Below are 19,987 nucleotides of genomic sequence, written 5' to 3'. Positions count from 1 at the left end.
GGGCCAGACTGACCCTCCTGCACCTGGGAACAGCCGGCCCTTTACCTGACCCGTTGCTCCCGCTCACGGCCTGGAAGAACAAGAGACTAACCCCTCCCTTATCCCCTCACAAACCATGAGCTTTTTCTTAAAAAAAACAACAACCCACTCCTGCCTTCCCCCTAGGGCTGCAGTGGGTCCCAACTCAGCCCGCCTGTAAGCACAGCATCAAATAAAGGCACTTAGATCATCTGGTTCCTCCCGCCTCAGTTTCTCGTGTGTTTCTAACGCAGGTATCTCCCTGAGCTGAGCAATTAAAGCAAGGGGGCTGAGCTCCTGTGGATCTTGGCGTAGTAACTAAGACAGAGCAGTAAAANCCCTCACAAACCATGCACCTTTTCTTAAAAAAAACAGCCCTCCTGCCTTCCCCCCATGAAGTAGACCCCAATTCAGCCCGCCTGTAAGCACAGCATCAAATAAAGGTGCTTGGATCAGATCACCTGGTTCCTCCCACCTCTGTTTCTCACGCGTTTCTAACAGAAAGAATGAGGAAAATGAGACAGAGAAGAAAGTGATACTGAAGGTGTGAGGAAAGTTGAGGTGGGAAAGCTGAGCTACCCACCTGACTTCAGTTTTGTGTGTGTTCTGTTTTAGTTTTATGCCACTGCAACCGCCATTGTGGAGCTTGCATGGAACTATCAGTGCTGCCTGCCCCGTAGCTAAGTCCTACAGGAGAGGGAATTCTGCAAGCAGTTGCGTCTTACGTGACCGATATCAATGATCAGGCAACACAATGTCTTATAAATACACACACTGTTTTATGAGACAGGTTATTTCAGCAACCAGAATAATGGTCTCGGTTTTGAAGGATGATTCCATTTTAAATCCTTAAAAACAATGTGGGAGCCTGCGAGCACCAACATTCTCAGAAGAAAATCTGTTCAAGAATTCAGTTAATACATATGGATGAACCAAAGTCCACTGAGACTTAAAATAATCCTTTCAAAGGATTCGGGATGAATATGGCACAGTTTAAGTAGTTTTTAACAATTTGCATTATAATTCCTAATAGCTCACTGACCTCAGGCTGAGCTGCATTTCCCCCTCCACCCCTCCCCCCAAAATGAAATATTCAGGTTTTATTCATTTCTTTTGCTTTGCTTTTGCTTTGCAGGACAATACCCAACCAACTGAGCCAGCCACACTATATTTATATTTTCATTTCTAATGGACTTATCTATGCAATATCCACACCCATGTTGCTCAAAGGAAATGCTGCTCCCTTTTATATTGGAAGGACATAATCTACAAGATTAAGGCTCATTTTTTAAAGAAAGAGCAACATGTTGTTATGCAAATATAAATAATTCTCTGTACATGCTTATGCAGAGCACACAGACTTAAGTGAGGCAAACAGATCCAACACGGCCAACTCTCTTTTTTAAGGAAAGTTCCGTGGGTCTCCAAGGTGCGAGAAGGCAGAACCCCTTCCCAGCTAGCCTGAGGGCTGCTGCTTGGGAGTGACTCTGTTCTGGTCCCCGTTGTCCTGGTACTTGTTTTCATTCTCTGCTAAAAAGGTACTCAGCAAGGCCAGGGTTTTGGTACCATTTGACTGCTTTCAGGTTACAAGTACATGATCCATATGCAGGCAATAAATAAATTATCAAAAATCTTGCATTCGCTCCTCAACCAACTAGAATTAGGTTTGTTTCTGAAATTCTTTTCAGTGAGCCCAAAATCATCCCCAAGTTGCAAACACCCAAGTGTCTCCAGTTATTCAAGAAATAGCCCTGAGCCCTGGCTGGTGTGGCTCAGTGGATTGAGCGCAGGCCTGCGAACCACACAATCACGGTTTGATTCCCAGTCAGGGCACATGCCTGGGTTGCAGGCCAGTTCCCAGCAGGGGACTCACGAGAGGCAACCATACATTGATATTTCTCTCCTTCTCTCCTTCCCTTCCCCTCTAAAGATAAATAAATAAATAAGAAATAGCCCTGAATATGTAAGACAGACCAGACACTGGACAGAAAGATATAATAACAAGTAGCACAGGCTCCCTTTCTAAAAAAGCGTACAGGCTCAGGAGGAAATTGATATGCAAGTCGATGTACGTACACAGTGTGGTATGTGCTTGCTACAAGGGACATGTATTCAACATATGGTAGGGAAACGAAACTTGGCAAAAACTCCATTCAGTCAAGAAGAAAAATAATGAATAGCAATCTCGAGCCCTTGAATACTGAGGAACCCCAGGCACTGTGCTGTCCGTTCTGAGTGCATTATCTTACGCCATCCTCAGAGGGATCCATGGAGTGTTATGCGGCCCGTTTCACAGACAAGGAAACTCGGTCATGCAGAAGACCCTAAGGCAGAGACAGGACTCTCACCTGGGGGCGTCTCACTCGAACAAGACAGGTGGGAGAGGGACAGAGGAAGAAGAAGCAGCAGCCCTGGACAACATACGCAAAGGTAGAGAAGGCTGGAAATGTTCATGGTTTCTTTAGAACTATGCAGTGATTTAATGCTGACTTACTAATTCAGGAATGGATACATATTTTAAAATTGCACCCTATATAAGAAATAATTCAACATATTCCCTTTTTTCCATTCTCACATTTCATGAAGCTCCCAGCTTCCCAAACTTCCCACATCCATGTCTTTTCACTGAAAGAAAAAATCACGTGGGAAGTTTGTGTACTCTGTCACAGAGGACAACTGTACCCTGGTGAGAATAGATTATGATACAGAAAATATATCTAACAGAGGTCCTTAAACTATTAATGGTTCATAGATTAATAATGCTACTAAGAGACTATTTTGATGGAAATACTATTTGAAAATTTGAATGTATGGCTCTTTTCTAAAAAAAATTGGGGGGGGGGGTGTTGGTAGTGGAAACCTGATATTTGAGTTCACAAAATAAATAAAATCTATAAAGACGTTCAAGATTATTAAGAATTAAGGATGTTTTGTTAAATATAATGTATGATGATATAATCTAATTTATTTAGGTCGAATTACAAATCTTCTCAAGAAAGATTCTGCTACACCATTAAGCAGACTAACAGTTCTACACTACAGAATCATTAACTCCAAAAGCTGGAATTGTGCGACATTACACACCACCACCACTAGGTGGGGTCTCAACCAGCTCCAGCGCCACAAAGACCATCAGTAATAACACATCTGGGAAGACGTGTACCTCTGGGACTTTGGAGAATTAAACTGTTTCCTTGGTGATGCCAGAAGCTGATGTTTGGAGATGACACCAAATACAAGGCGAAGGCAAGCAAGTGTTGAACAACGAAATTTAAATCTAGTAGCATTTCCACCCAACTGGAGAGTGAAGAAGTAACCTTAACGAAAGACCACTGTAACTTCACAGGAGAACAAGCCTTACAAATCAAATAAAAAGAGTAACTAAGATGTTGAAATACAAACAGCCCATAAGTATGACATAATAATCCTCCCTTTTAAAACAAAGAATTTCCAGATGTTTAATAGCAGTCTTCAGACCTGACTCCATGACAAAGGCCACCAATACAGAAAAGACGGAAAACAAAACCAGTAAAATGTAAAGGAATGAAGAGCGTAGCCACAAAGAATGGGTAAAATAATGTCAGCTGTGCTAAATGGAGACAAAGGGAGCCTCCTCAAGCAGTAGATTACTGTGTAAAGCTCAAAGGCTTGAGTTTCATAAAGAATTTAAGATAGGAATAAAGAAATTCTTTTTTAAAAAGCAGGGTCCCTCCCTAAAAAAGAAAAGTTTCAGAAAAGAAGCTAGTTTTCACATTTTAAAATATTCGTATCAAGTTGGCCCCCTGGGTAGATGAGGGTAGCCAGTAACGTCAGAGCCCTCCCAGGCCTGCAGTCCCGTTCACCACATGTTAGGATGGCATCGCACACAGCCGAGCCCTGCAGCGGAACTCTGCCCAGGCCAGGACGGTGTGTGGTTCACATTCTCCTTTAAGTGATAAAGGACACCTGCTCCATCATGACCACTCAGAATATTGCAAAGCCACAGAAATTAAGAAGGAAGAAACAAACTCAGACACACTACAGCATGGGGTGACTGCCAAAGAATAAAGAGGAAATTCTAAAGTTAATTTAAAACGATTTACTTCTGTTTATGTGATTAATCTTTCCAATGCAAAAATATTAATCTTCTTTAGTAATAATCTTTTGAACAGTACAAACAACTTGTTCTGCAACTAAAAGAAAGCTCATGTAAGATTCAATAGCTCTGCCTAGTTTACACTGGAGCTGACAGGATATTCAAATCCTGAGAGGTCAACTCAACCTACACAGTGAAGAATTTTAGCTCAGCTTCCCAATGTACCGCTGCCAATTTCTTTTGATTTGTTTTTTCATTTCCTTTGATGACAGAGCCCACACCTAACAAGCACAGTGAATCTTACTGACACTAAAAATTTTCCTCTGCCTCTCCCCGCTCCGCATCTATTTCTTTCCCTTTGGACCTGAGCTGTCTCCCACTGACAGGCTGGAAATCTGGGGGTCAGAGCAGGATTCCCCTTGACCTAGAAGTACCTTGCAGTTGTCCGCACCCAGCCTTCCCCCACCCCCCACAAACAAAGCTTTGTTGTGACTCAAACAAGGTCAATAACTCATCCACCAAGTGTGACATACCTTTTGGAAGGATCTTTCTGAAGACACAGTGAAAGTAATTTTCTAAAGGACTTGCCGTACTTTTTCATCATTTCCTTATCCTCTACTCCCGTTTCTAAGGTGGGTGGATCATTTTGCAAAGTCAACATTAACACCTGCAACAGAAACAAACATAAAGACAAAACCTCAGTATAGCAATCGCTGCAGCTGAGGTTTTAATTTTTCACAAAAACATCAAAGACCAACCTTGCTTAGGTACAAACTTGCTTTCCCATGATTACAACTTTACAGAAAATGCGTATGGAAAGTATTCATTTCTCTTTGCAAATCTGTTCATGTGCTCTTTAACCTTTTTGTTATTCCACTGACAGAACTTACAAAATCTGCTCTATGTGTTAAGAATGATCTCCCAAAGCCACGGGGACAGAGCTTCCTGGGAACTGGCTCTTACTCAGCCTTGAGGAGCACGTAGCTCCAGCCTGGACTTAGTGAAGACAGGGCTCTGGCTGGAAAAGTGGGAGGTGGAGCGAGGGCGATGGGGGGCCGGGGGAGGGGGGGACAGGGCAGCAGTGAATGTTCATGAGTACAGGTCATTCATAAGCAAGAACTGCCTGTACTCAAGGCTTCTGTAACATTACCAACCCTAAAAATAAATTCACAACATCCCAGAAGGTAGCACATGATTTCCCTTTTTTTTTAAGGGAAAAAAAAACATACAGAAAGTTGCTTATAGGCTTGGCAAAACAGAGTTAAAGACACAGAAAGATAGGCAGAATAAAGCTGAGTTGCTAAAAACCATAACCAGAGCAAAAGGCCAAGCTGCTCTTGGAGGGGAAGAAACAAAATACGGCTTCAAATCAAAAAAGTAAAAACTCTACCCCTTCACACATCCAAATTATTTGCTTAAGAAAAAGAATTTGTAATAAACTATTGACCTATACAATGAACAAAGCTCATTAATGCACAAACCAGCCTCCATTTATGCAAAGGCTATACATGCCAAGCCACTTTTCAAACACTTTTCAGATGTGTGAATAGATGAAGGATTAAAGTGACAGTTTACTGTTTGTAGGGGGTGATGGCAAACAGAAGGAGAGCTGTCAGGTCCAAAGAAAAATCCTCGGATGGGGCTGGGATTAGCAATGCGACTCTGCATGCAGGTGGGAAACACTAAGCAGGGAGAGAAACAAAACAAGAAACCAGAAAAAAATAATACAGAAATACCACATGGAAGAAAAAACCCTCAGATTTGCTTGGGTGCCTTTACTTGGAAAGGTAATGTCGACTGTTTACACCTCAACTTACTAACGAAACCAGGCACGCACACAAAGTCTTAGGTGCATGAAAAAATATATAAAGGGAGAAAAACAATGTCAGGAATCATACTGAAACCTTAACATGGATTATCTGTAGTTGATGAGATTATAAGTGATTGTTTTCTTCTTTATTCTTATTTGTACTTCCAGATTTTCAATGCTAAGTACGTATTAACTTTTTAATCAGTAAAATTATTTAACTTTTTTATCCTCATGGATTTTTTGTAATCCTCCTACATTTTTCCAATATTTTCCTAGGAAAAAGCTGAAACAAACATGAACCATACTTTCTGTAAAATACCTTCACAATTTCCATTCAACTATTTCATCCCCAAAATGAAATCCAATTGGGTAAATTCGCCCTGATACCATCCTCTCGAAAACTAAGAGAAATAACAATACAGGCCAACTACTAGAGCAACAAAAATCTGAAAACAGTATCCAGATGTATGCTGCTGCTTCCTAAAAATACCGGGCTTGCTATTCCAAATGAGTCACCAATATGACACTATGAAAACAGAAGTAAATTTACAGGCCATTTTTTAAAAGGCCTGAAAATTGGGGAAATTCATCTGCAAAGATGATATCACTATAATCCCTTTTTCGATTTTCCTTGGGATGCTGGGGATATTCTGCTCTCAAAAGACTACTGGCCAGCTTTCCCAGCCATCAACCTCCATCGACCAGCCTGACCACATTCTTCCCTCAGCCCTGGGCTAAGCACGTAAAGCAAGCTTCAAAGCCGGGTGTTTTACTACTTTTGTCCTGTTCTGCCCACTGAGAACATCACCGACAACATTTAACTTGGCTGCATTCCTCCATTAATTCCCCTCAGGTCTCAGAGAAGAATGACTATGTTTAAGAGGACTACAGGACAGATTCCGTGAAATCATATTTCAAACCCAACATATTGTTTCCAAAGGTAATTACTTTCATGGGAGGATACTTGTGATACGGCGCTGCTCCAGTTGCTAATTCAATGGCAGTTATTCCAAAACTCCACATGTCGGCCTTGAAGTCATAGCCTCTCACCTAAGAAAGGAACCAGGAAAAAGGCAAAATCATACACCAGGCCCATCACATGTCATGAAGTCCACATTGTGTTGGAAGCCCACAGCTGTGAATGCACACCTTTTAAAAAATATGTTTATTTATTTATTTTTTAGAGAGAGGGGAAGGGAAGGAGAAAGAGTGGGAGAGAAACATCAATGTTTCTACTACATCAACCCCCTACAGAGGACCTGGCCTGCAACCCAGGCATGTGCCCTGACTGGGAATTGAACCAATGACCCTTTGCTTCACAGGTCCATGCTCAATCCACTGAGCTACACCAGGCAGGGCTGAATACACACCTTTGATACTGGTTTGTTAAAGCCCACCCACTGGGAATGAAAATTTAGTTGCATGATACATTCTAGTAAAGTGGTTGATCTGAATGAAATGTTCGTATTTTTACTAATGTGTACTATTGTACTATGTCAATCAAATCATCATATTTTTTTTACCTGTTCCATGACTTCGGGGGCCATCCAACACGGGGTGCCAACAAATGTTTTTCTTACTTTATTTCGGGTAACATCACCCCCTGTTGCTAAGAACGCACTTACCCCAAAATCTGAAAGGGAAAAAAAAATCACCCTTATTTTACGTAAGACATAATGTTTACAAATTCTGACTTTGCGAACACCTCTTTTCCTGATGGGCTTGACAGCAGTGGTGAGCTATCTCGGACACCACGGAGGTCCCTCAGTGACACGCCAGGGAGGTCCTGCCACCCACCATCCACTGCACTTCCGTGAAGGTAACGGGTTAGCAAGGCCACCGGTCCCAATGCCCAGCAAACCAAATGACAGTTCCCACCAAAAAGGTATCAAGAGTCATAACTGACCACAAATGGTTACCTCAATAAAAGATATAAGCCCACATTCCCGAAGCCCTAAATGTGAAGGATCTTAGCATTTAGCTAAGAGTCATTTCAGAAAATAATTTATAAGAAGAGCACCACAGGCAATAAAATCAGCATGTCATGTAGTTTCTTTTTGTTCTTCTTTTATTATGATTATCTTATAACCTCTTTATTTTTTTTACATTTTATTTATTTATTTATTTATTTATGTATCTTTAGAAGGGAAGGAGAGAGGGAGAGAGACATCAATGTATGGTTGCCTTTCGCACATCCCCTGCTGGGAGTTGGCCTGCAGGGAACTGGCCTGCAACCCAGGCATGTGCCCTGACTGGGAATCAAACCGCGATCCTCTGGTCGCAGGCCCGTGCTCAATCCACTGAGCTACACCAGCCAGGGCATCTTATAACCTCTTTAATTCAACATCATCAATGTTCAGGAAGTAAATTATTTTTTAAAAATAAGGGATATATAGCATCCGTTTTCTACATCCCCGTGTCCTTGCTTAAACAGTGTTCTCTGACACTGTGGCCCAAAATCATAACAGCAAACCCACAAACCCAGACACCGAGAGCTGGCATGCCCAGGTCTGCACCAATTCAACACAAAGAAAAAGCTTGGTCAGTGAAGACTGTTTATTCCCAGTGTCTGCTTTCTGGACAATTTTCTTAGGTATAGATGGAATGAAGTGATACTGGTTTTTTTTTAAGATTTTATTTATTTATCTTTAGAGGGAAAGGGAAGGAATGAAGGAGAGAAATATCAATATGTGGTTGCCTCTCATGGGTCCCCTGCTGGGAACTGGCCTGCAACCCAGACATGTGCCCTGACTGGGAATCGAACCTCGATCGTGTGGTTCATAGGCCCACGCTCAATCCACTGAGCTACACCAGCCAGGGCAAAGTAATACTGTTCTTCATATCCACTATACACTAGAAGTTCTTTTTGTGAGAAAACTAATTAACTAGGCACACTGTACATACATACATTCATGTATGCAAAAAATGATGTTTGTATACGGCAGTAGAGAAGGAAATACCCAATGATGATTAATGCATGCATTTCTTAACTTTTTACTGAAGGTTAAAATTAGTCAGTAAACATCAGTGACGTAAGGCCAGTACAGACCTTCCAGAAAGAGCCAGCCCAAGAACAGTTTGACAGTAAGCTGGTCAACAGGCAGAAAAAGGGCAGTCCACACCTCGAAACCCTGCAGTGGGATCCCCTTCGAACTGCCCTTGTACACACGGCTCCTCTGCTGGCCCCTTTGTTGATCGCCAGGATGCCAGCCATTACCAAACACCAACATCAAGTACAAACCAAGGTCAAAATATATTAGCATTAGCTTTATGTCTGTAGTATTGAGTTATGCAATAACACTGTTCCCTGGGTTGAAATATACTATTTCATTTTATTTACATTTAAATGTACTCAAATCCCAATGGATGTCAACTATAAGCAAACGGAATAAAAACTGGCAAATGGAGTCTTTGTTCCAACAGCTTCCCTCATATTAATATTGAGAAGTATATTTTGAAAATGCTATAAAATTTAATTTGCACATATGCGCCAAACTCTAAAAGTCTTAGAATTTTCACATTGCAGTCAGAAAAATGAAGCTTGTGGGGGGAAAAGGTCTCTGGAAACTGTGAACCAGTCACCTGCAGGGAGAAGAAGATAAAATTCATTCTCTTTTAGAAGAGGAAGGTGAATTGAATCATTTGTTTGGTGGGAGAAAAAGAATATGATAAGGCTTTCAAAAGTATTCTTTTGAACCTAATTTATATTTCTGAAAAGAAGTTCAACAATGAATCAGACATTCCACTTTTATCAAAATGGTTTTGTAACATAATAGTATATAAATATATATCAGCTGTCAATAATTAAGGACATGGGCAAAAGTTGCTTCAAGGGGAAAAAAAAGGTTATTTTAAATACGGTTGACGCAACCTCAAACTCTCTCCTAAAAGATATAATACAGATTTAAAAATCTACATTTAATATTAGATATTTTAAAACTTCTTAAAAATACCATCTGATTACATTAGACCTTTTTTTAAGCTGCAAAAACAGCTAAGTTTGATGTACAGTAGGACTTCCTCACTGACCATACCCCATCAATATATCTTCCATGATTCACATATTTATTCATAGCTTCCACTTAGAACACTCACTTGAAACTCATTAACAGATGGTTAAACATCTTTAAAGCTCAAAACAAAAAATTCCATAAGCAGAAAACACCACTCTTAGCATCTACTTACACTTACAACTATGGAATAAACACACAGCTCGCTGCTGTGCGTGGCTAATGTGTATGCAGAAAGACTTGTATGTACGGAGGAACGGGACACTGTGACCAGGTACGGAGTGTGCCTGTGCAAACAGGAAAACTGGTATATTCTGTGCGGGCAGCTTACATATGACACTGAGAAGGAGGTGACCCAGCAGGAACAGTGAAAAGCACCCTTGTTTCCTAAGGGAGCCATCCACACCGCCAAAGGGAGTGGAGCCAGCGACACCTGAGTCAGAGGCCACGAACATTTCTCTGGACGCACGGGATCCAAGGCTGCACATAGTTAGCCAGCCCCACTTCCTGTCTCCAGGAATAACTGCGTCTCACCCCAGAAAGAACAGTGTCATCCTGTAACTTTTGAAAATGTTCTCACCTCTTTTGAATCCATCCACTTTCCCCACGGCACTGCCTTGGGTTAAGCCAACATTCCTGCCTCCTAAGTCACCACCCCCAGGGCTTCCCAGAGCCCTGCTCCAGCATCCACACCAGACCCTTCCTCCCCGCTCCCCCAGGGTAGAGTCAAAATCCCGCAGCGCAGCATGCAGACCTGACTCCCTCTTCCTTGTCTGCCTCGGCCATCCCTATTCTCAAATACAGACCTTGAGCTCCAGCCCTGCTAAACTGCTTTCCTTTTACTCCTTGCCCTCCCAGTGCTGCCTCTGCACCTGAGGCTCTGACAGCAACCAGTCTGGTCCACACTGCTCCCTCCACTAAGGGGAGGGCCATCAGCAGAGGACATTCTGCCTGACGGAAGTATCTTTGGCATCTTGATGCTTGGTGTCTTGGGCTTTTTCACAGCCCCCTTTGTGTCAGGGTGTGGTGAGTTTGATGGGCATCCATCACCTTGACCTAATCCGTGGTGTACTACTTAAGTAACTGGGAATTGTTTTATTTTGATGTGTGAATGCTAAGCCTTAAGGAGGACCTGAGGGGTTTGGCCGTGTAGCCAGCTACCTGATTTGCAGAGTGGCAGATCCTCCAGGAAACAGCACGGCCCCAGCTGGCAAGGGCGGGTGTCACGGTGGTTAGAACAAAGGCTAGATTATCCGCCAACTGCCTGACCCCAGCAAGGCACTTACACCCTTTCTGGGCCTCTGTTCCCTTATCAGGCTCCTCGGCTACACCTATTTTTATATTACTTTCATACGTATAACACTGTCCTACTTCTTTTTCCCATGCATAAATATGCTTTACAGTAACTGTTAAGTAGATCAATAAGGTACTGTTCTACACCTTTTTAAAAAAACGAGGTAACTAGGCTGAGTATTAACATTTGCACAGTGATCAATACGCAATATGAAAAAGGTATGCCTCCTGACTTCAAGGGAACATATTACCATGCAGGAGAAATAAGACATGAAACAATAAGCAACAGAACAACGTGTTAAACCAAATGATACAGCGTGCTGACTGTGTACAAGCAGAGGAGCCACGACTGTAACAGCCGTGTAAGACTCTGCCCCCAAGGGGACCCTGGCCCTGGCGCTGAAGATGAGGCTAAGATTTGGATAGGTGAGCCTGAAAGGAAATGACCTTCCAGAGAAACGGCATGAGCAAAGCACAAGTGTTGAGCCAACAAGAAAAACTGCCTGACAGCTGCAAGGGTCAAAAACTCAAGTAACTACAGGGGCCAGACAGGAATGTAAAGGGGGGGAAGAGGGTCCTGAAAACCAATAGCACAATCTCCATGATTACGGGTGTGTGGTACTCGGTCTCAGTGCAGGGAGATGTTAGGAAGTGCTGGGCGCTTCCCAGGAGCCCATTCTCAGTCTAAAGCAGACTTCTGCTACTCAGCTGGAAAAGGCAGCTGCCGCTGAGGAATGCAGACCGGGTGTTACAGATGTTCCAATTTCCCCCAAGAAAGCCAAACATCAAGATTTTTATGCAAAACCTCTTTTTTGTTGTCACTGAAATAAGTTTTTTTAAGTCAAAAAGCAAAATAAAGTAATTCTGCCTGCCTGACTTAGCCTGTAAAACCAGTCTGCCAGCTGTGTTGTTATGATGTCTAAAATTTACTGAAAATACATCGACACACACCACATAACAGTGCTGTGATACCGTGACCCAGGTGATGCACTGGCTTCTGACCCAGGATGCCCAGTGGAGAGGACTTGGCGGCCCTGGATTCAGGATGCCAGAGGCAGCTGCAGGATGTATTTCTGTTTTCTGTATCTAAGTAAAGATGAGTGTGAGCCAGGTAAATTCCGTAAAGAAGGATATTATCCAGGAAAATGGTCATGTCGATGCACGTTAGGAATGGGACTTCACTGGTGAAAAGTCAAGGCAGTTAGCACACAGAGAGCGGCTAAAATAATTTAGATTTTCTCCCCACTCTTGCATAAATAGAAAGAAAGATTTCAGCTAGGCCTGAGGTTAAGCTAAATCCCTAACCAGTTCTATATCTCATGAGCTTCTAGATGTCAGCCCAGTACAAGTACATGAGAAAACTGCATCTGACATTTTGTGTGTCTGCTTCCACTGAATTTTTCACCTAGAAGAGCAAAGAGCCAAATTATGAGGACTCTTTAGGGGCTTGATTGCTGACGAATGGCAAAATTTGGCCTGAAACTTGATTTCCTTAAAACTTGGGGGTGACGGTGTAGCTGAGCAGTCACCCCCTACCGACCTCGAACATCTACTCCATCTGCTAGTATCCGTGAAAGGAACCCAAGTTGTGAATGAAGCGAACGGCTCAGGTCAAATCGACACACTTGGCCGGAGAGTAACAGAATCAACACTCAATAGTTCAGAGCTTCCTGAAATGTATTCCAAATGGGTTACAGTAGACACTGATCCCTTCAGACCTCCAAGTGCCTGGCAGGGGCTGGGGCAGGAGCCACCAGAGCCGCAGGGGCCCGGCAGGTCCTCTTTTCTCCAGAGGCCATGCACGATGGAGAAGCGCAATGAAGCACGGAGACTGTAGGAGCCCAGCCACGGAGTCTGAGTAGCAGGTAAGGGCAGCTGTACCTGATCCCATTAGCACCTGACCTCTGCTGCTGCTCTCTCTGTGAACAAGAGAAGTGGGGGAAACTAATGATGCAGTGTGTTCACGAAACGAGGAAGACTAGAGGCAAAGAGGATTATCATCACAGCTACAGCCAGGGAGTAAAAGCAACGAGGTCTGTCTTTGAATGGAGAGTCTGGAAATGAAAAAAGACAGACAAATCCTTTAAAAAAATATGATGATTGAGTGGCTATTGGAATTGAAAGAAAGGAAGGAATAAAAAAAATTAAATGACTTGCCAAAGGCTACACAGCGAGTTACGGAGGGGCTGAATGAAACTGACAGCACTTCACAGAGCAGTCAGCCACTTACAGGTCAACTTCCTTTTTTGAAAAAGTTGGTGTATTTTTCTGTAATGAAAAGGAAATGCAAAATGAAGTCACAGGGCTTAATCCTCCACAGATCCTAAGCTCTTCCCTGAGGAAAGATGGAGTTGTGGTTATCCAACAAAGAAAAACTAGAGGGAGGTTCTCTCGTTGATCCTAAATGTCCTATTTATATCATCAAAAAACAATCCCTTCATAATTTGGTTTGATTCCCAGTTTCGTTTCTTTTTTTTCCCTTTCTTCTCATGAGAGACTCTCGAGACTTTATTGGCAAAACTGAAATGTGCTTCTCAACCCTGAGGAACACCGTCAGGTCTGCCAGCATCCGACCTGCCTCAGCCCCACAAGCTTTCCTTAACGGCGATCCACCGACGCTGGGCTGCTCGGTCAGGGAGACGCAGAAAGCACTCTGCAAAAGGATGTGGTAACTGGCTGAGTGTTGTCATCGGAAGGACCCAGTCCTAGAGGCCCGTCAGCTCCCACACACACGATGAATGATGATGGCTGGGCATGGCTACCTTGTTCTTCTTCAAGTGCCTGTGGGAGCGAGACTTTGACCAGAGTGCTACGATCAGAAGTGCATTTTAGGAAAGTTAATCTGGATGGAACAAGGAGCCTGGCCCACAGCTGGACGAGGCACGCCTGATACCGCAACTGCAAAAGCAGTGACAGCCCCTGCTCTGTATTCTCCTCTCACGGAGAGAATCTGGGGGAAAGGGCGTCCAGGAACTACCCGCACACAGAAGGGGACACCTTTAGCTCTGAGTGTAGTATATTGAACACGTATTTCTGTTTAAGTATAATGAAATCTGGCCTTTTCTACCAGGTTTTCTGTTTGTTTTCGTTTGTACATCAAATTGGAACCACTGCTCACTCTCCTGGAGCCTTGCCATCTTCAGAGTGTCATCAGACCTCCTGGCAAGAACAGCCTGAGTGGGAACGGGGAAGGGCTGTCCCTTGTGCCTGCTGGGAATCCCGGCAAACCCAGGCGGGGGGCAGCATGAAACACACAGAGAGGCCTCCAGATGGATGCCACACCTCTTCTGGGTACCTGTGCTGTGTTCAGCAGAACTCAGCACACCCCGGGGAAGGAGCAGAGCCCAGAGCCCAGGGGACCAAGTCAGGACATGGCAACATCTAGGGCAGCAGCTGCCAACACTTGCTGGCTCACTTTCTCCTGAAACCGTGCTACTTTGCCCACAGGAACAGTTCCCCACTACTGCAAAACGCCCAATAGTGATGCCTGGGTGCGGGATGGGCGGCCCACTGCAAAGGCATACCATGGGGTCCTGACCCTTTCTAGGGAGGTCCCCACCACCCATTCCGGGCTGAAAGGAAGAGAAGCAGCAGACAGGAGAGGATACAGAGTAGGAAGGAGCTGCATTTCCACCCGTGGAGGCCCTCTGGACTCTCACGGGCCTGTGTGCAATCCCAGTTACACTCCCTGCAAATTCACGTAGCTTCTTTGAACAGCAGTTTCATGAGCTACAAAATGGGAGGCAGGGAATACAGATTTTAGGGTCTCAGCAATATTGTAGTGTTCAGTATTTGACGCCTACCCAAAACAATAATGTTTTAAATGTAGTGACCAAGGCATTCAAGGGGCTTGGCTCCTCCCATGACTGACTGCTCTGAGGGTCTGCCCTAGTCCTGGCCCATGAGATCCGAGGAAAGCATGGCACAGGCTTCTGTGGGGAAATTTTCCTCCTGAATACAAGAACTGCCCTATAAGGCTCTTTGCTCCCCTCTCACCTCCCTGTCTGGGACACTGTCATGTGAGGATGTCATGCTGGGAGCAAGAGCGGCCCATGGGATCACGAGCTGCCTGACATGACTGGGGTGCAGCACAGGAAGTAGGAAAGAGCCCACGACCCCCGCGACATCCAAGGGCTTCTGCACCAACCCCAGAAACGAATGCCCGAGACTTCTGTTACGTGAGACAATTAAATGTCCACATTGCTTAATCTCCTGCCAGTCAAGCACTCTGGTATTTGTACTCAAAGGCTTAACTATTACAGCCCCATCCTTCCCCAGTCCGGCCATGTTTGTTCATACTCCCTGACTGCTCCCCGGCTGTTAAGCATTGCATCACAGGCCAAAGTGACTGCAATCCCCAAAAGGACTTGGTAAAAAATCAGCAAGAAAACAATTTAGTGCACTGTGCAATTTTGGAGTTTTAAACAGCTCCACTATTAAGCGTGGCTTTTAATGCCAGGGGCACAAATCAAACAAATAAATGCACAGCTGTCTCAAGGGGTAAAAAACACTGCAAGAAGACTCTAGCTTACTTTTTTGCCAATTGTTCCTATTTGGGGCTATACTTAGATGTTTCAGAAACAGAAGGATACAATTCTAAGAAAACAAGAGAGAAAGCATCTTCAACATTCCAGAGTTTACTCTAAGTGGGGTGCCTACACCAAAGTCATCAGCCTCATCTGGGAGCCTTGGAGAAATGCAGAATCTTGGTCCCACCCTGGTCCCAGTGAATCAGAATCTGCATTGTGGCAAGATCCCAGCTGATTCAACGTGCAAGCTGGAGACGCACCCCTCGGGAGTCCTGTCTTCCTACCAGGGGCTGTGGTGACCTGACTCCGTACTGCTGGACACCCTCTAAGTGCAGCCAGTCCACAGCTTCCCTCCTTCACTCCTGAGATGGAGAAACCACAGGAGTGGAAAGAAAGTAGTAGCAGGAAAAAAATTTAGTGCACATTCATGTATCTTATGACACAGTAAGTACAAGGGCAATACAGTAATTGTCTCTTATCCTGGATTTCACTTTCCACAGCTTCAGTTACCTGTGGTTGACCACAGTCCAAAAATATTAAATGGAAAATTCCAGAAATAAAATCCCAGGGGAAAAAATCCATAGGTTTTAAATTGCATACTATCGGAGCAGCGTGACAAAATCTCCTGCTACCCTCCTCCTTCCTGTCCCGGATGTGAATCATCCCACTGTCTAGCGGAAGCACCCTATATATGCCACCCACCCACCAGTCACGCAGCGGCCATCTCAGTCATCACATTGACTGTCGCAGCACGGCAGGGCTTGGGTTCAGGTAAGCCATATTTTACTCGATAATGGCCCTGCAGTGCAAGAGTAGTTTAAACATGACCATAGGTATGTATGTGTAGGAAGAAACATAGTATATATTGGGCTTGGTACTATCCGTGGTTTCAGGCATCCACTGGGGGTCTTGGAACACATGCCCCACAGGTAAGAGGGGACTACTGCACTGAAAAGAAAAATCTCACCCTGCAAGAACTGTCTGACTCGTGATTCTAATGTGTCAAGCAGGACAAACAAATTCACACACATGGCACACCTCTATGGGAATACTCAGATGTGTACAAAGTCTTTTTTTAATACGTGAAAATAATTTATAATCATAATCCTAATTAACAGTCCATTAGTAACAGCTGTTCGCTGGAGGTGCCAGGGCCCAGAGGAGACCAGCTGCATGAAAGCATCGTTCTCAGCACAGATGTCTGCAATATGACCCTTCTCTTCCCACCACGAGAGCCCCCCAAATGCAACTGTGTGCAGGGCATCGGTATGTCATTAAAGTGATAGCACTGAATCTGCTCATCTTTGGAGTGAGTCAACAATAATTATGTAGGCACCTCGTCTACAATTAGTAATCAATTACTCACACACCACTTCACTGCAGACTGGGACAGGATACTTCACTGCGGACTGGGACAGGACTCCAAGAGGGACCAGACAGAACCAAAAAAGGTTTTCTGAAACCCTCGCTCTTTACCCAATCTCCTTTCCTTCCATAAGACTCCCCGTTTTCAATTCCACTTATTCCTTCTTGCAAGCAAATGACCTGGCTTGGTTCTATATAGGCTGCAGCCCCCACCCACCCAAGGCATGGTGTCCAAGGCATTCACTCTCAGAAAACATAACCTGCCCTGTTTCCAGAGCCCGGGACCCAGAGAGTCACTTCTCAGCGGCTCTGGCCCAATCCATGTTTCCCACCTATGAATGAGAGAGGAAGTCCTGACCTTCTCTGAAACATCAGAGAATAACAATTTCATAGTCTTTCCTCACAGCAAAAGAAGAAATCAGAAGGCATCTTCCTTTTAGTCCCTAAAGGTAGAGTTTCTCCTTTTGAAATGAAAGTGACACAAAGAAACAAACCTTTCCCTGACTGACATCTCACGTGGGCAGGCTCCTGAAATCCCCATCAACTGGTTTCTTTCGAGTGAGTTCTATTTCCACGCATAAGGGGGAAGCAGCCCCTGCCTGCACCTTGTACATGGGATCAACATCAATTTACAAGCACATAGACAAACAAGAAAAACCCAACAGGAGGATGCTTGGTAAAAATGCCAAGGCTCTACAAACTGCCTCTCTCCCCACAACTCCTCAATCTTCTCACAATGGAGACAACACAGGCTCAAAAGGGCCAAAGAGAGAGAGACAAAGTGGTGGATGATGTCAATTTACATTTGTCTCGTGGTTCAGTTGACTAACACAGCTTGTTCATTAAGACACAGTGGGGAGGACAGCATTAGCTTAAGACAATGGAAAACTACAGACACTCTGCCCATCTGTGTAAGAGCCACAGGACCCTTCCCCGGAGCAGGTGAGTTTCTGGTGAGACTGCAGGCAGAGGCCATGCCTGGTGGGGCAGCCACAGAAGGGAGGAGGGCCGCAAAGGATGGAGCAGCAATACAAGGCCAGCTGGGCCACAGGTGCCAGGCAAGGGCCAGCTTTGTCAAGCCCAACGACAGACAAGACCGAGAACTCACTAGTGGTCAACTTTCTATCAAGCATGATAATTACAGTGTATAAAGGAAAACCACAGATAATCTCCAAATCATAAACCCATTATTCCCTGGCTCCCCAGTGAGAGGCAAGAGGGATACTTTTTAAGGTGCTCTGATAAAAGTAACCACAGGACAGATACTTGGCTTCCTCTCCCCTCCTTGCCATTCTCTGATTTGAATGCTTTTTTTAAATTCAAGACTAAGGCTAATGAAGGGACACTCAGAACATTTTGATGCAAGATAGGGCCTTGGAGAAAGTCTTGTCAACCTTCCTTATTTTACAGCGGAAAAAAACCCCTGAGCTCCCGGCAGCTGCACTGTCAAAAGGTATAGAGTTAAGAGGCAAGAAGGCAGAGGGGTGGAGGGGCAGGGGGCCGGCTAAAGGCAAGGAATTAAGCCAAGGTCTGAAAGTGGCACCAGGAGACCTGAGAGCGATCTGCTTTTACAGTCTTCAGAATGACCTTAAATAAGCCCCCTGTCGCCCAGCAGCCCTCAGTCACCTCATCTGTCAGACCTGCCGCACTGAATGGATAGACCTGCTGTAAGGAGAGCACAGGGTGAGTACGTTATACCGGCATTTGCATTTCCCAAGGCAGGCGCATGCTCCGGAGTCAATGGGGATTCGGGCGGGCCCTATCCACAAACACAGGCACGAGTAACTTAGATCAAATGTTAATGAGTCTAAATTTCCAATGCAATATTAATATATCTGCAGGTGGTCTTTTTCATACAAATCTCCACTCAACTATTAGACGCTTCCAATAAACCAGAATAACCCATCCGTACACTTCTAAAGAGATGATGGGCCCTATGGGAGATGATTAAAAATAGCAGAATTCCAGTTGCCACAAGTATTTAAAGCAACAATTTACATCATTTCCACATAGTTTTGCAAAGGACTAGCTGGGGCTTCAAAGGATTTTCAAAGAATCTCTAGTTTTTAAAATCTGTGATCAAGAAAACTATACATCTACAATAAAATTAGTAACACTGAAAAGTCACTAAAATATGAGGATCACACATTAAACTCTGTTGCTCAGTATGCTTTTCACGTGTTTGCTCAGTATGCTTTTCACTCCTTTATGGAACAAGGAGTCATATGTTCCATAATTCACTCAACAACTGGTAACTGAGCCCTTTACTAAGTGTCTTTCCGGTCCTAAACACTGGGACTACAGAGCAGAAACCCCTGCCTTCATGGAGGTGAACTTGAAACCAAGGTGGGGCAGGAAGGGGTAATACACACAATAAACAAAATTATGCAGTGTAATACACAGCAGTGGTTTTCAGACTCGGTGGGCATCGGAACATTGGAGGGCTATTAAAATGCAGATTGCTGGGCCCTACCTCTAGTTTCTGATTCAGCAGGTCTGGGGGTGAAAAAGCCCAAGGATCTGCATTGTTATCAAGCTTCCCAGGTGATGGTGATGCTGCTGGTCTGGATTCACACCTTGAGCACCGGTCACAGATCAGGGTACAGGGAGTAGGGGTAGGGGAGCTGCAGTTTACCCAAGGGTGGCTCACGCTGTGACCTTTGAGGCAAGAATCTGACAGGGGAACTGAAAAGAGTACTCCAGCTAGAGGGAGCAGCCAACGCAAAGGTCCTGAGGCAAAAGCAGGCATGGCAAGGAGGCCAGTTTGACTGGGGTGGAGAGAGGAAGAGCAGAAAGCAGGACACGAGGTCAACAGGTAGTGAGGACCCAGACCTGGTAAGGTGTGGGGATTGCTGACTTCGCTCTGAGATGCAGAGACATTACAGGG

The 19,987-nt window shown here is 44.4% G+C and overlaps 1 protein-coding gene across 3 annotated transcripts in view; it reads right to left on the bottom strand.

Annotated features, from left to right (window-relative positions):
- The window catches only part of STK39 (serine/threonine kinase 39), a 283,196-nt gene that overhangs the window by 179,638 nt on the left and 83,571 nt on the right, over nucleotides 1-19,987 (bottom strand). For all 3 annotated transcript variants that reach the window (XM_037044544.1, XM_037044545.1, XM_037044546.1), the window contains exons 6-8: nucleotides 7,427-7,536; nucleotides 6,852-6,953; nucleotides 4,627-4,760 (exon numbers count right to left, since the gene is read on the bottom strand). In XM_037044544.1, coding sequence (XP_036900439.1) covers nucleotides 4,627-4,760; nucleotides 6,852-6,953; nucleotides 7,427-7,536 — 346 coding nt within the window. The remainder of the gene's footprint in view (nucleotides 1-4,626; nucleotides 4,761-6,851; nucleotides 6,954-7,426; nucleotides 7,537-19,987) is intronic.

Source organism: Sturnira hondurensis, unplaced genomic scaffold, assembly GCF_014824575.4.
Source record: "Sturnira hondurensis isolate 20B ecotype Veracruz unplaced genomic scaffold, ASM1482457v3 Scaffold0004136, whole genome shotgun sequence".
NCBI lineage: Eukaryota > Metazoa > Chordata > Mammalia > Chiroptera > Phyllostomidae > Sturnira > Sturnira hondurensis.
Note: the sequence above shows the minus strand (reverse complement) of the source record. Positions and strands in the feature narration are given on the sequence as shown.